General features: G+C 40.2%; 1 protein-coding gene across 8 annotated transcripts in view; it reads right to left on the bottom strand.

The window, feature by feature from the left end:
- RPS6KC1 (ribosomal protein S6 kinase C1) overlaps window positions 1-14,635 on the bottom strand; it is a 90,021-nt gene that overhangs the window by 37,782 nt on the left and 37,604 nt on the right. For 6 of the 8 annotated variants that reach the window (XM_086631716.1, XM_086631717.1, XM_086631720.1 and 3 more), the window contains 2 exons: window positions 12,247-12,365; window positions 4,413-4,505 (listed from right to left, as the gene is read on the bottom strand). In XM_086631716.1, coding sequence (XP_086487842.1) covers window positions 4,413-4,505; window positions 12,247-12,365 — 212 coding nt within the window. Of the gene's footprint in view, window positions 1-4,412; window positions 4,506-6,633; window positions 6,678-12,246; window positions 12,366-14,635 lie in introns of those variants that run through there. The other 2 variants (XM_086631723.1, XM_086631719.1) reach the window with 2 other exon arrangements.

Below are 14,635 nucleotides of genomic sequence, written 5' to 3'. Positions count from 1 at the left end.
TTGGCAAGTCACTTAAGAAACTAAAGGGTTATCAAAACATAAAGCAAAATCTTAAATTTTCTTTATTTGTATTAATAGTTACTATTATTACTCAGTTTCAGATTTTTTAACCATCTTTGCCTCTGCTATTTTCCATTATGTCATGTTTGGATGAGGAACATTTGCTAGTTGGTTGAATTCATTATAGCATCTTTTCAGCCAGTTTCTCCTTCTAAGCATCGTAATGAACCAAGAACGAATGTCTGTACTCAATCGTGCTGTTTATCACAGCCCCCTTCTCTGCATAACTCTTACGTACACACAGCCACTCATGCAAATCCATAGATGACCTAAAGATGCTTGGCAGTGTGCACCTGAGAGCCAGGTGAGAGAAAACACGTGCTATGGTAAATTCAATTTCACAACTGCAACAGTCTTTACCTTCACCTCAAAATAAAATGCCAGATATTTAAGTTTCCAACACACACAGTTATTCATGCACAGCACACACACTGCCATAAAAAGAGCTTATTTCTCCTGTCCTCTGATAATTAAATTCCATTAAAACTAACCATAACCTGTTTGAATTCAACTATGGGTCTGTAGATTACACATGTGAACTCTACATTTATTCTATATACTTCTGCTTTTTGGCACTTTTACTCATCAAGTAGACAAGTAGTAATCGCGCTTTCTAAATAATTAGTAATACTAATTCAGTTCTTCTGCATATTCCTAAGGTCAATTCATCAAAATGTACTACCATCAGTTATGTCTTCTCACAATAGTGTGACAGTTACAAAAAATAACCTATACTCAAGATTAACAGAATTGCTTCCAGTTATTCAGAAAGGAAATTACCTACTTCTAGAATCCTCTTCAGAAACTCCCAAAATAATTTTGGCAAGTCCTGATGAGCTATTTTATTTTACAAGGTTTCAGATTGTATAATAAAGCTTAACAAACAGTGTATGGAACAAGCAGCTCAAACGTACAGGCATCTGCAGAAGAACTGATCACAGTCACAACAGTGCCAGTACAGACAACGTGCCTTGATGGGGGACCAGGGGAGGGGACAGGAAAGACATAAAAGACACTCATTGGTTACAGAGGCATAGTTATTACTTAATGCACTCTGCTTTCAAGATGAATCTTTAAATTGAATTAATCTAAATAACAGAGGGTTCTAAAGAATAAGAAATTTGGTTTGAAACAGCATTGTGAAGGTATCCAGCAGCACCATAACAAAGTCGTTTCTTTAGGGGCCAGTTGTAGCTTCAAAGGAAGGATTTGCCTAGGGCAGAAACTCAGCACAGAATCTGCAACCTTGATTTTTAATTAGGCAAATTCTGAAAGCAAAAATCTTTGCTATTCCAACAAGAATTTTTCTACTTTAAGGTACATGAACTGATAAAATAATTGATCATTCTTGGTTGGTGATAACAGTAGCTAAAAATATTTAGATACTAGCCTGTTTTCAATGCGGTACCTCTGGTAACACTAAAGAGAGCTTTGTTGCCCAGTCAGCAGCACCTGAGAGTCCACAAGGTTTGCAGGACAAAAGACACCTTTATAATTAGATTAAACCTCTATTTTCAGAAACCTACTCACAGGTAGACTCTTCCTGTAACATACACATAAAATATCTGCAAACACCATCTAGTTAACCTTGGACACCACAAAGTGAGCAAACACAGCAGCAGCAGAATTCAAGAAATCTGGTTTCCTCAAGCAAACTGTACGTCCTCTTGGATCTACTAAAAGAGTTGGATTTATACCACAGCCTTTACATGAGAGCAGAAGCATGGGAGGTGAGTCACGGATATGGTCATTCTTCTGTGAGCTTTCACAATATTTTCAGGAGTTAAAAAACGCTAAGATCTCTCACTCTCTCAGATTCAGCAGAAACGGGTCAACATGGTAAAAATTATTCAGGTGACAAGGAAGGTGGAAGGACAGACAGAGAAGGAAAGATGGCACACTGGGAATAAACTAGGCTAAAATTAAATGTCTAATCATTCTGCCTAGTCTAACACAGTTTGAAAAATCCAGAGTTTCGGGTAGCAACAAGCATTTTGTCTGTGAAAATGAAGCCAATTCAAAACACTTCAAGAGGCTTCAAAAGAAGAACAAAGACTGACATTACTCTAAGGGAAGGCACTGAACCTTTCAGCATTTGATGGAGTGCAGGTTAACAGCTGGTTTTCTCGAGGCAGCGCTGTAGCAGGCAGACACCACTTTGGGCTTCAAGCAGCAGTGGGAGAACAAGTCTGCAAAGCAACCACCACCATTTTTAAGTCAGTGTGTTTAAGCCAGACTTGCACAGGATCAGGCAAGACAGCAGGAAAAATGCCAGTGGCTCATTACTATCCACACACCCATTTTCTGCTGAAACCGAAGCGGCTACCTCGGGGTCAGAATAGAAGAGTATTTTCAGGCAAAACTCTGCACGATGCTGAATCAGTTACAGACTTGTGCCCCAAAGCATGGCACCTTCAACGCTGACCCTGAAAACCCAAATCCATTTTCAAGAACAAACACGCTATGTCATCTGCTTGGCTCCAGTGAGGATACTTACACAACTATTTGGATTTCTCCATGGTGTGAGTTTTAAGGCATGTGCAAGCAGAGAAGGAGACAAAGAACAGTGATGGTGCTTTAAACCGAAGGCCAGGGCATTGTCTCCAGTATACAGACACGTGTGCATATTTTTGCTTCATATTCACATGCATTATGTGTATGCATTACAAAACCAAATAAAACATGCTCTGAACATTTGGGCTTAGAGCAGCTTTTCATTTGCCTCACAACTTCATGAACACTTAAAAGAAAAAAAGGCAGCATACTCAGAGTAATATTAAGTTTGTAATAAGGAGAATCTGGAAGCAGGTACACAAAGTACAAAGACACCTCAAAGAATATTGCTCCCTTTTGCATACAACTAAATGTTAACTCTTACCTCTATGATATTGTTTACACATGAGCACACCAGCTGCATACACAGACCTGTTACTCCTGGCACACATCTCCAACACTAAGATCTTGTATGTTTGTCATCACCAGAACCCTGATTCTTCCCAACACTTACTAGAACTGTGCTCAGAGAGATCTAGGAGATTCGATAACATTAAGGACTCCAAAAGCTTCATTCTGATCAAGCATCTTCTCCAGACTGTTCATTATTCTTACACAAGAAAGAAGATACCGAAAAGGTCTGTCTTGGTTAATTTCCAACACTCACATTGTCAGACTAATTCACAAAGGCCATGCCTACTGCATTCATTTAGTGGCTACTAATTTAGTTAGTGCCTGCTAATCCAACAGATATGTATTCTTTCCAACCTGTCTCTCTGATACGTATACAGAGTGGAACACAGGCTAAATTCTGTGCTTACAACTGAGGAAAGAAGATACAATTAATATGAAGTCAGAGCTCAGAAAACCTTGTGTGCTATAAAAGCAACCATAATACCTAATGTATACAGCCCTCTGAGGAGAAGTTATCAACTTATGCACATAATTACGACAAAACAAGCAAAGAAAAACAAAAAATCAGTCCCCATAGCTAGGCTCACTCCAACAAGAAAAAGAAACTGAGAAATACAGACCTTAAGAGACCAGCTACAGGTTTTCTGACTCATGTTACCAATGCATAAATTGACCATGCATCAGTACATCATGCACAAACCAGGGACTACATAAGGAACTATCAAAAAGCACAAGGGAATTGGCACGGCAAAAAGGAAATGAGCCTTTACAGTCTGCATTAGCCACTTTGCTGAATAATACATCACCTTAAAAGTATTTAGTACCATGATAACTAATCAGCATTATCAAAACAATGCAGCAATTCTGCTGGTCTCTTAATTAGGCTTGCAAAAAATCTGCATGGTCCTTTACTGTTTACAGAAGGGTATTACCCTGGGATTTTGGAAGACATTATTTGCATAAGTCAAAAATAAGCTTGGCTGCATTGCTGAATCTCTGTCTTGGCGGGGGATTTAAATTCCAAATTCTCAGGGAAGGACAACAGTCGTCTGTGCCCCCAGCCCCATTTCAAGTGACAGTTCAAAAGTGAGAATTTCTACCCTTCTATGTTTCAAGTATCCACCAGATTATTCAACCGAAAACACATCAACTCGTCCTTACCCCAGTATTGTAACCATGACTTCGTTTTTGAAAAACAGGCCTCATCCTATTGAATGCCACCAAACATGTACCTTATCCTTTAGCTCAGATATATTTTGCATGACCTTACATGAATTGCTTAGATAAAAGCCTTTTTTCTTCTACTTTTGTTATTTTAAAGTGCAGATGCATTTGAGTCATTTTCCCCTTTTGTTTCATATCCTTAAGATCCACAGCTTCAAAGACAAAATGTCAGCATGCAGTCGATTTATGACTGAACTCTTGAAGAGACACTGAAGAATTACCTTGTCAATCACCCCAAGGACTCTGAAGGCCTTCAGTTCCTCGGCAGGGCTCCTTAGGTTCCAAGAGGGCCTTGAACTTTGTGATCCTGGAGGCTAATGGAAGATATCAAAGATTATACATCAATCAGGGTGGTACTTGAAGGAAGACTGCCTGCTGAAGCAAATGCCAGGCCAAAGGAAACTAAATTTATCATAAATCAGAGAGAGTGAAGATGAAAGGAGAAGTTTTCTGTTTGTCCTTAGTGTGGGGAATAAAAAAAAAGCAACTTGCAAGTAAATAAAAATCAAGATAACATTGAAAACAAAAATTTTAAAAAGAAAAAATAATGAATTTTTATACTTTCAATGCTTAATGGAACCTGGCAATTGATTACTCAATTCTTACCCCTTCACAATAATCAATCAAAGCCTTACTGGTATTCTGGATACAAAATAATCCAGACATCACTGAGGAGGAAAAGTAAATTAGAGGCTTTTTAAGCCTGAAGAACATGAAACACAGAATTATAAACAGGGTTCTCTGGTAAACTTTATCAAATCCTTTTAATAACAAGGTGCACAACAGAAACGATTCCTAAAACTGTCTTAGAAAAAGGTAGCTAGCCACGTACCATTAATCTAGAAATTAAGACAATAGCAAGAGAATTGGCAGGTGCTAACTATTCAAGTAGTTAATACGCATAGATTTTTGTCCATGCTATGTTTTGTAGTTTCTCAGGGCAAACTCAAAGCTTGCACGTCAAAGGAGGGAACATTTCAACTGGAAGTCTTCTGGGACAAAGATCAACCTCTTAAGCATCACATACACCTCTGGCACATTAACAAACATTTTCAGAAGTTTCTAGTTGCCAACCGAGAGAATTCATTAGATCCTCCTCCAAAAATTCAACATGCAGCTTCTAGTAGAACTACAGACCTGGATCTCTTCCTCACACATAAGGGAACTTTATTTGCAGAGTTGTTGAATGCCAAACTCTTTTTAAGCCTAATCCCAAGTACACTTCTATTGCACAATGTAAAGGAAGAAGAAGGTGAAGCTCCTTGATTTTTAGGCTTCTAAGAGGCAAAAACTGTTTATCTAATTTGTCAGGATCCTGAGGCAATATTTAACAAATACGCCACAAAGGAAAATTGCTGGTAAGCAATTATGCTGTGGATGAAATGTTTAAGTATCAGGAAAAAACAAGACATTTTCCCTTATGATCAGAAACTCCCAAAAATACTGAAGATCCTGAACTAGGTAATTCTATTTGCTTCCTCCCTCGTGTTTCCCCTCCAACGTCTTTACTGTGCTGTCCTCAAAGTCCAGAGCACCTCCCCAAAGTCCTCCCCAAAAGCGGTTCCCCTTCATGTTGCTGGTCAACCACCTTCTCTCCTTCCAAATTCTTTCCCCAAAATCAACTCTTGTTCTAGCATTGCCTGCAAAGTTAAACAGAAAGGTTCAGAAATACATGTTGAAAAAGCATGGAGAAAAGTGTACTTTCCTTTTGTGTTCACCTACTGGGCTCTATGTTAAAAAGAGTTGATTATTTATCTTCATTTATCTATCTGGGTCTTATAATTATTTTGCCATGTAAATACTGCCACGCAAGAGTGCCAACAGCAGTTAAGAGAAAACAGCCTAGATTCTTCAAATCACTAAAGGTTTTAGTATGAAGAAGAAAAAAAAAATCTACATGAAGTTTTTTCTCCAAACTAATTTAGGTTCCACATTCTAGCAAGCTTTTGGAAGGTCGAGGGAGTTCTTTTGTTGGGTTGTATTTTAAGAGGATGCAATTTTTCTGCAATAACGAAATATTTGCTTTGAAACAAAGAGTTGTGCTAACACAGAGTTTATTCACGACAAGATTTCAAAAGCATTCTAAGGAATACATTTAATGAAAGAGAATATTTCCAAATCCTCTAGACTACCATTAAAAGATATCCACTTCTATCTGCATGCTATTACATTTTATAAGTATTCCTCCATAATCAAGCTTTTAAATTTTTCTCTTATGCATAACATTTCAACCATTAATTAGGTTCATACATCTCTACAGAAGTTAATAGCTGTCTAATAATACTACAGAATCAGACTTCTGCATCCATCATGTCTGAAGAGCCAAAAAACACCAGCATACATTTTTGGGTCCTTCTCTAAAACATCACCACTGGTGGCACAGTCAGTAATCCTGCGTACACACATTGTTTTCCATATACGCATTCTGCAGTCACTTCTTACCTTAAAACGATTAACAATCACATCCACATCTCCACAGCTCCCAGTAGCTTCTCCATTTTTATCAGTTTCAGGTTATTTTTTGCTCTTTACAGTACTTTGGTTTCACTGTTGCAAAGTCTAATAGTGGAGCCCAGTGATGAGGAGGCATCACATTCTGTTGTGAAGCAAGCCGGAAGCAAACTCTAAATACCCAATTCCCAGAACTACAGCAATTAAGCACTCTATGAAGCTGCCTGCTCCTCTGAACAGAGTGAAAATCCAAGCTCAGCATCCAGCCAGCAATAAGAAAATAACTAAAACCAAGAGCTCTCATCAAAAATAGAGGAATAAAAAAAAAACCACAGGAAGGAAGGTAAAAAAAAGTCAAAAGCTTCATTTGCCTTTGGCTACCTCTGCCTGCAGAAAGCCTTCAGCAGCCTGTACAAATGCTCAGCATGCTGTTCAGGTATCCCAGGATCTTCTCTCCTGTGACTAGGCCCTACGTGATTTGAAACTATTTCCAGACTACACTCTGAGCTGCACATCTGGAGTTATCTGACTTAGGATCAGCAACACCAATTCCTCTCCCACCATCACCTTTTGGCTAGCATGTGCTAATTTCAAGTAGAAAAGGATGATGTTGATCGCGATGCTGGCCTCAGCAAAGACTCCACAGCTTGTGGCCTCCACTTGCCTTCGAAAGGCTCTACTTCTGCAAGCTACACAACAAAATATGGCAACAGCTCTTGCCTCAGCCTTGGCATCACTGCCAGCAGTTAGAAGAGCAGGGGAAGAAAGAGAAGTGCACCATCAGCCAAGCAAGAGGAAGAGCCTCTCATGTTAACCTTATTTAAGGCGAGAGCACTATTCCTAGCCCAGAGACACAAACACCATTTGACGGGAAATGATTTCACCGCTGATGCTGCCACCTTTGACAGCAGTCACCACAGAACCTCAAGATAAAGAACGAGCACTTTCACAAACACCAGTGCAGAGCTGCAGATCAAAATGTGATGTCCCCTCACCATTCAGAGGTCTGTGTCTGATGTCCTCAGTAACTATCCACCTGTAGCGTAGTCAGAGCCTCAACTTGCAGCAAGGAGATGCCTTGTTTTAAAGCGGATGCTGCTGGCCTGAGATGTGAGATTCCACACCATGGGTGTGAAAGAGCTTCCAGCTCTCCCGGTCTGGCAGAACATCCTGGCCCCTTCCTCATGCTCCACCAGGAGAAAATCAGGTGTTCTAGCCATCTCTGCATGCATCTGATAGAGCTACAGTGTCCTTTAGAAGGGCTCCAGTGATCACCAATTGGGGATTGCATCTTCCCTGAAGCTAGAACACATCTTGGATATGATCTTGGAAGCCTCAAGACTGAATTTCTTATTCTACATTAAACCTACATCTCGCAGAACTAGAGCAGCGTATTTTCTTTATAGTTCATGTAATTTTCATGCACATTTAATGAGAATTTTAGGAAGTAAGATATTTTATGAAAACCACAAAGAACGAAGACAGCATTTCCTGTTCGGGCATCAGCCTTGCATGTACCTTTTGTTACTAAATCGCTTTGAAAATCAAAAATAATTGACATTTTAAAAGACAACAGCTTTTATAACAGTGCAAAAAGAAACAATTCTGAATATAAAAAATTGGGCGTAAGTAGAATCAGAAATAATTTCAAAGAGTGAAAAAAAATATGCATTATAAAATCACCAACAAAGTTAAAACAGACTCACAGCCTGTATGTGTATTTGTGCTGGACCTTGCAGCTGACAGCTATGTAAGACTGCAGCTTGCCGATGGTCAATCTGGTGAGGTTCAAAGCCTGTTGCAGCAGCTCCGACTCAGGCTGGGAGGTGGCTCCCCAGGGTTTCTACTTACAAAGGGGCAGAGGACAAAATACAGCTTGAGAATCTGCAAAATGGTCTGCTGTTGCCGTTACACAGCATCCTTGAGCATGTCCCATCAAGAAGGCTCTTGAGGCTGCCGTGCTGTGCCAGAGGAGGAAGAGAAGGACAGCATTTTCTGCAGCTTGTTTTCGCAGAAGGTCTACATGCCTGTTTACAACCTCCAGAAGCTGTCTCCACATCTCCTACTCCTACGAGTCACAGCAGGCTTTTCCCAACGTTTACAAGACCCTGTCAAGTGAGTTCCCAGTTCATGGTCAGTCACAGTTGCATCAGTTTTCTGTGCTTCTTTTCAGCCTTAAGGATCTTCTATCCATCCTTAAGCTCTCTACCCATAGCCTTTTTTAAGAGTGCCAAGGGTTCTTCAAACACTTCCTCTTGTGCTCCATTCTTCACCACTCAACTTGCCAGCAGAAGGGTGGTTGCTAAGGATGCTATCCTTGAGGGCTACGCTGTTGACTTTTTGTTGAGACAAGAAAAGTAACAAACTACTAGTGTTCTCTCTTTGGTTTCCATGGCATCAAAGATAATTTTTGTTTCTCAGCTCTGAAACACCAGGCCTTCGCCTCTAGGGAAATCTGATCTTCAAAGAGGCAAGGGCCTGGCATTTCAAGCCATGCAAGAACGGGTAACTACCTTCTGCCCCAGACCCTCTGAGAAAGCCACTGTGCTTTACCTCCACATGGTGTTCAGATGGTAAATGGGTGGCTTGAGCGCGTTTAGCAGGCACAGTGTTTTGAGACTGCTGCACATGGCTCAGCACATGGCTGGCAACCCCAGCCTTTAGAAGATATGAGAGGCTACGGGGCGCAGGACAATAATTGCAGCCTACGCTTCTGAGCTTACCTCTTCCCTTGATGGACATTTCTCTAGCCTGGTGGACAAGAAAGAAGTAAAACGTCATGTCTAAGAAGGACAGGAGAGCCTAGTTTTGATGCTGATGACTGTGGTTGTTCCTTGTAAGGGCACAATAGGAAACACAAAGCTATCTACACCAGACCTGGGTGACAAAGCTGTTCTGCCTTGTAACATCAGGTCATGAACAAGAACACTTTGCCTTAAACGCCCATGCTTCCCTACCAGTCAGACCTTCTCCTCCAAGGTGCAAATGCTCACAGGACTCCCACTGCTCATGAAGTTCCCTGCACTGAACCATGCTTTCCATAATAAAACTGCACTCTGCCAATCGTAATATAGGCACAGGTACTGCTAGGGTACAGTATTTGTCCATCGTTTTCTTGCAAACCAATTCCAATTGTATGGTTCAAACTGTGCTGGGCTGCCAGGTGTAGGAGCACTTGGCCATGCTTCTAGGAAAGGCTTTCTACATGTGTAGTGGATCTTCTCAAAGACTTCAGTGTCCCTCCAGCACAGAAGAGTTGAGACCTCTTTACAAATCCATGTGGGCAAAGAAGGTGTTGTACAGTGTTATTTAAACATTTGCATATATATCTTGTACAAGCACCAGCATTTGAACAAGAGATGGTATCAGTCAGCATGACCTACAGCAGTCAGAGTTGCTAGTGGTAACAGACTAGCCTTACACACCAATGGCATGTAAACAACAGAAAAACATCAAGCTGGTATGAAGTGATGACACAAGGAGGCATACACACTAACCTCATAGACTATAGGCTTGATTTCTTTAGGAGAAGGACACAAAACATCTGCCTGTTTCCACTAGTAGCTCCCAAGAATCACACTGTATATAGATGCACGTCATTTCAGTGCATTTACCACTGTCTGCAAGGAGTGGAATAATTCATGCAAATTCCAATATGAACTATCTTGGACAGTTAAAAGGACAAGCAGCAACTAAGTTGCAAGAATTCAAGTCTGCTCAGCCATCAACGTGCAGGAAGAGTCATACCTCACTTTCCTTAAGACACTAAGCCAAAGCACAGAGCGTGCCAATGCTTAGTGGTTCCTACTACCACCCTTACAATGACTTTGGGAGGTAGGTCCTTCTCCCAATTAACTTCAGTTATCAGCTCAGAGACAAACTATTCCTCACCACAACCATCATGACCCATCAGCACCATCTGCCCTTGATGTCAGCAAATTCCAAAGCTCTAAGATAAAAGTCAAATTTATGCATTATAAAAAGCAGCAAATAAAGGATGTTAAAATACATGTACAGACTTAGGTAAAATAAAGCCAAATCGTGGAAAAATGGCTTTTTATGTAAAAAGGAGAACGAGCCAGGTGCAACACTTCACTTGTGCAAAGTCAGATTTGCCCTAACTTGTCAATTTTGAGTTTCAACACAGAAGAATGGTTTTCTATTCTCACTGCTTTTTTTTTTTTTTTCCCTTGTCTTATCCCAATTAATCCTGATTTCCTTTGGATCTGCAAAGAAGGCTTGTGCCTTATACAGTACAGCATAAAAGAGGAAATACTTTACCTCTCAAGTTCACATATAAAACACAACCTATTTCTTCCTCCTTCCCAACCACAATTAGCTTTTAAACTTATAAAAAGGCAGAAATAGGTTGCTCGTGGTTTTTTTTTCTTGTTCTGCGGTTTCCAAACACACTGAGACTTTCATTCAATATAGATTCTTCCCCATTTTCAGGGGTGTTTGACCCAAAGAAAGACTACCTAGGAGGAGTTCATATCAGTCCAAAACACTAAATTGTTCAAAGTACAATTCATAGCAACAGCAAGACTCCAAATCTCACAAAATGTATCTTATTTGGAACATTCTCAAAATTGTACTTATGGACTCTCAACATAAAAAAAGCTATCCTTCAAAACCAGGTTTTTTTCTTTTTTAATGTACTTATAAGGCAGTCAGATTTTATAAGACTTCCACTTTTGCAGCAGTGGTCTCCTTAAAGCATTTTTAGATCTGTGCAAAATAAGAAGCAATAATCTTCTGCCCCTTTTGTCCTCATTCGATACAAATGTAGGGAGACAGGAAGTTGGTAACTTTTATATTTACTACAATAAGGCATTCATCAACAATCACACACAGTTTAGCATGACTGCAGTAAAAAGTCTGAAGAAAGAACAGATAAGTACCAAAGGAAGGAACTGTTTGGGGAAGGGCAAAGTAGAAATTTATTGAGGGTATCTTGCAACGAGCTTTGTTTGCCTTTTGTACAAGTACAGATAAGGGTGTTTCTGCTTAAGAAGGTGGGAATTACTACAGAAACTCCTCAAAAATCAAGCAGCAGCTCATCACTCAAGCATATCCAACAGAGACATTTGAAGGGATCAGGAAGAACTTTTGCTCAATTAAGAACTTATTTTGTGGAAAATTCATCCCATTTGCCTCCCCACATGCGTGACTCACTTCTGATACACCATTATGGGTCAGGCTAAAGAAACCAACAGCCTTCTCACTAGCTTCAGGACAAAGTAATATTCTCATGGGAAAGTAAAAAGAAATGTTACATTGTAATGTGTGTTTTTTGCTTTACCTTTAAATTCTTTAGCATGATTAAAAACGTTTACATCATCAACTATGAGTAGAAGAAAAAGCATGCAAAAAAACAGGCCTGTATTAAATCAAGCACTCTTCATAATGCTATGAAATGCAACCAACAAGAATCAGAAAAGAATGGCAACTTAACAGAAACATAACATCAAAATACTCCTCAGGCCTCCTAAAAGAGAAATTCTAGACAGTTTTTGAACTTCAAGCTCAAATATGCTTTGCTAAAAGACAGGACAATTTAATTATACCAAATTTTGGTTCAGAAAAAAAGAAAGTAAAGCCTACCATAGAAACAGATGCATCTTCAGAGGATTTATGGTAGAGACTGGAAATTTGTTCAGCACGCATAAGGTATTCTGAAGTCTTCCGTTTCACCGCTTCCCGACGTGTTGGACTTGATTCACCTAAATGGAGAAAAAGAAAGTGTTTTTTTTCTATAGAAAGATACTAAGTAATCAAAGCACATGACTGCTTTGATTCTGCCTTTTTGATTTCCTTTGAGTTATTCATAATCAAACCTACAGATATGCATCTTATAAAAAGTACTATGATCTCAGAGTCCTACAAAAATAACAATTCAGGTCTTGCTATAGACTAAGGTAAATAAAAAGTCTTACCTCATTTTTCTGTGATCTGGTGTATGTTCCTATGGTAACGTAAGTAAGAACTGAAACAAACCACTGATCTGAACCTTGTGCTCCAAAAAAAAACCAATTAGGGAAGACACAATAAGATATTTACAATGAAACAATAAAGGAACTTGTTTTTTTCCTCGTGCTTTTAGTACAAAGCAAAGCTAGAAATGCTATTAATAGCCAGAAGGCAACATGAAAGACACCAAGAACTCTTGCTTACAGCTTTCCAATGCTGCTCCTTGCCTGTGAGCTTGGGGTGACACCAGAAGAAAGGAGAAGCGTTTTCACCAATTACTTCACAGACAGCTGAACCATCACTGTGTTATGTCTAATCTACCTAAACTCTTGCAAGAGTTGAGGATCCTGTGATACCACGCAAATTCTGCACTCACCCTAAAACTTACAGTTCATGTTTAGGCATTCACATCATGAGAAGTATATTGTTATAATAGACTCAATTTGTGACAACACCACCAATCAGTCAACCTCCAGGCAAAGATAAAGACGACTGTGAGCCACAAGAGTTAAAACAGAGTTGAAATTACTACGCTGAAAAATAGTTAGAACTGTTCCAGAAGTCTGAACAATAGCAGAGATTTCATATGGCCCTGACAGTCTCTTCCAGCCCTAACTGAGGCCATCCAAGACTTGCAGAAACACAGCCTTGGCTGTGATGGGCTTCTGCACCAACAGGTGCAAGCCAGCACCTCTCACAAACCAATGGTCAAACAGGGCAAGGAGTTGCAAGGATATCTGACTAACAGCTACTCGACATGAAAGACGAGGCAAGGAACGGGAGAGGTAATAAATTAAACACACAAAAACAAACAGCAGATAAAAACAGGGAAAATAACAAAGACTAGAACTCATAAGACACTGATCGATGGGCCATGAAAGGAACCTCTCAGTGTAACCTTGAAGAAGTTCAACCAGAAACTTGGTAACTGATAAGAACAAGAAAGAAGAGGATTATTGTGGGTTATCAAGAATGAGCCTCATAAAAAAGAGAAAACTTATTATGGGATGTCTGAGAGAGAACTTACTGTGTAAACACTTGCATGCAAAACTCATTGTGGGAGGTTTTCAGGGCAGATTGTGGCAATGTGTAAGACATTGTGAGATGTTTAGGGGCAGGATTAAAGGTGAGGAAAGGGAGGGGTCAAAGTGGAGGTGGGGCCACAAGCATGAGAAAACAGAGGTGGGAATTACATGGTCCAGTGATTGCGTGCAAGCAGGCTGCTGGTCAACACACTTGTTTGACTGAGCCCTGTACCTGACCATCACTATCTGCCTCACCTTCTTATTAAACTCTACTTCTCACTGTTCTCTGCATGAGCGTGCTCATTATTCTCTGTGCATAAAACGTCAACAAACTTCAAGCCAGATAAGTAGGCAAGTCAGACAAAATGTCTGGGAGCTGGATCATCGAGCTGGGGGGCAGCTAACAGAGAGACCTGAACAGCAGGTCTTTCCCCAACCAACGATAGTTCAAAAGCAGTCGATCTGTTCACGCTGGATGTGGTTATGTAGGTGTCTTTAAAGGCAATATCCTTCTGCCTGTGTCAATCTGTTTGCGGTCAGCCATGTCCATACAGAGCACATGCGGGCACATGTCCCTCCCAGAAATTTGCACACAGCTTCACTACTGGTAGGACCCAAAGAAGGAGTAAGCTGCAGCCATGTCTCTCCAGCAGCTCAGGGCAGGAGAAATCTCTCTGACCCTTCAGTCGGCCAGATCTGGCTAGCCTGAACACCAACTCCTTAATAAAGGAGAAGGAGCAGGTGCTTTGACTGCTCAATTTTCCCAAAACATTTTCAAGATGGCAGATAATCATGAAAAAAGTATAAGGTCTCTTGAGAAAGTTTGTGGAAAGCTCTTCTGCTGTAGGGTTTCAGAGCTGCCTTTTTGCCCCCGCCTCATGCAAGAGGGAATGAATCATTGCTCTTGCTTTTAACAATCCTTAGGCTCAGAGGGTAAAGGTGGCAGAGGCTTTTTCCCACTTCATGTTGCCATGGTCTATTACAAGTCATTTTGACCC

The sequence above is a fragment of the Tauraco erythrolophus genome, chromosome 2 (genome assembly GCF_009769465.1).
Source record: "Tauraco erythrolophus isolate bTauEry1 chromosome 2, bTauEry1.pri, whole genome shotgun sequence".
Lineage (NCBI taxonomy): Eukaryota > Metazoa > Chordata > Aves > Musophagiformes > Musophagidae > Tauraco > Tauraco erythrolophus.
This window is presented reverse-complemented; position numbering and strand designations above follow the sequence as displayed.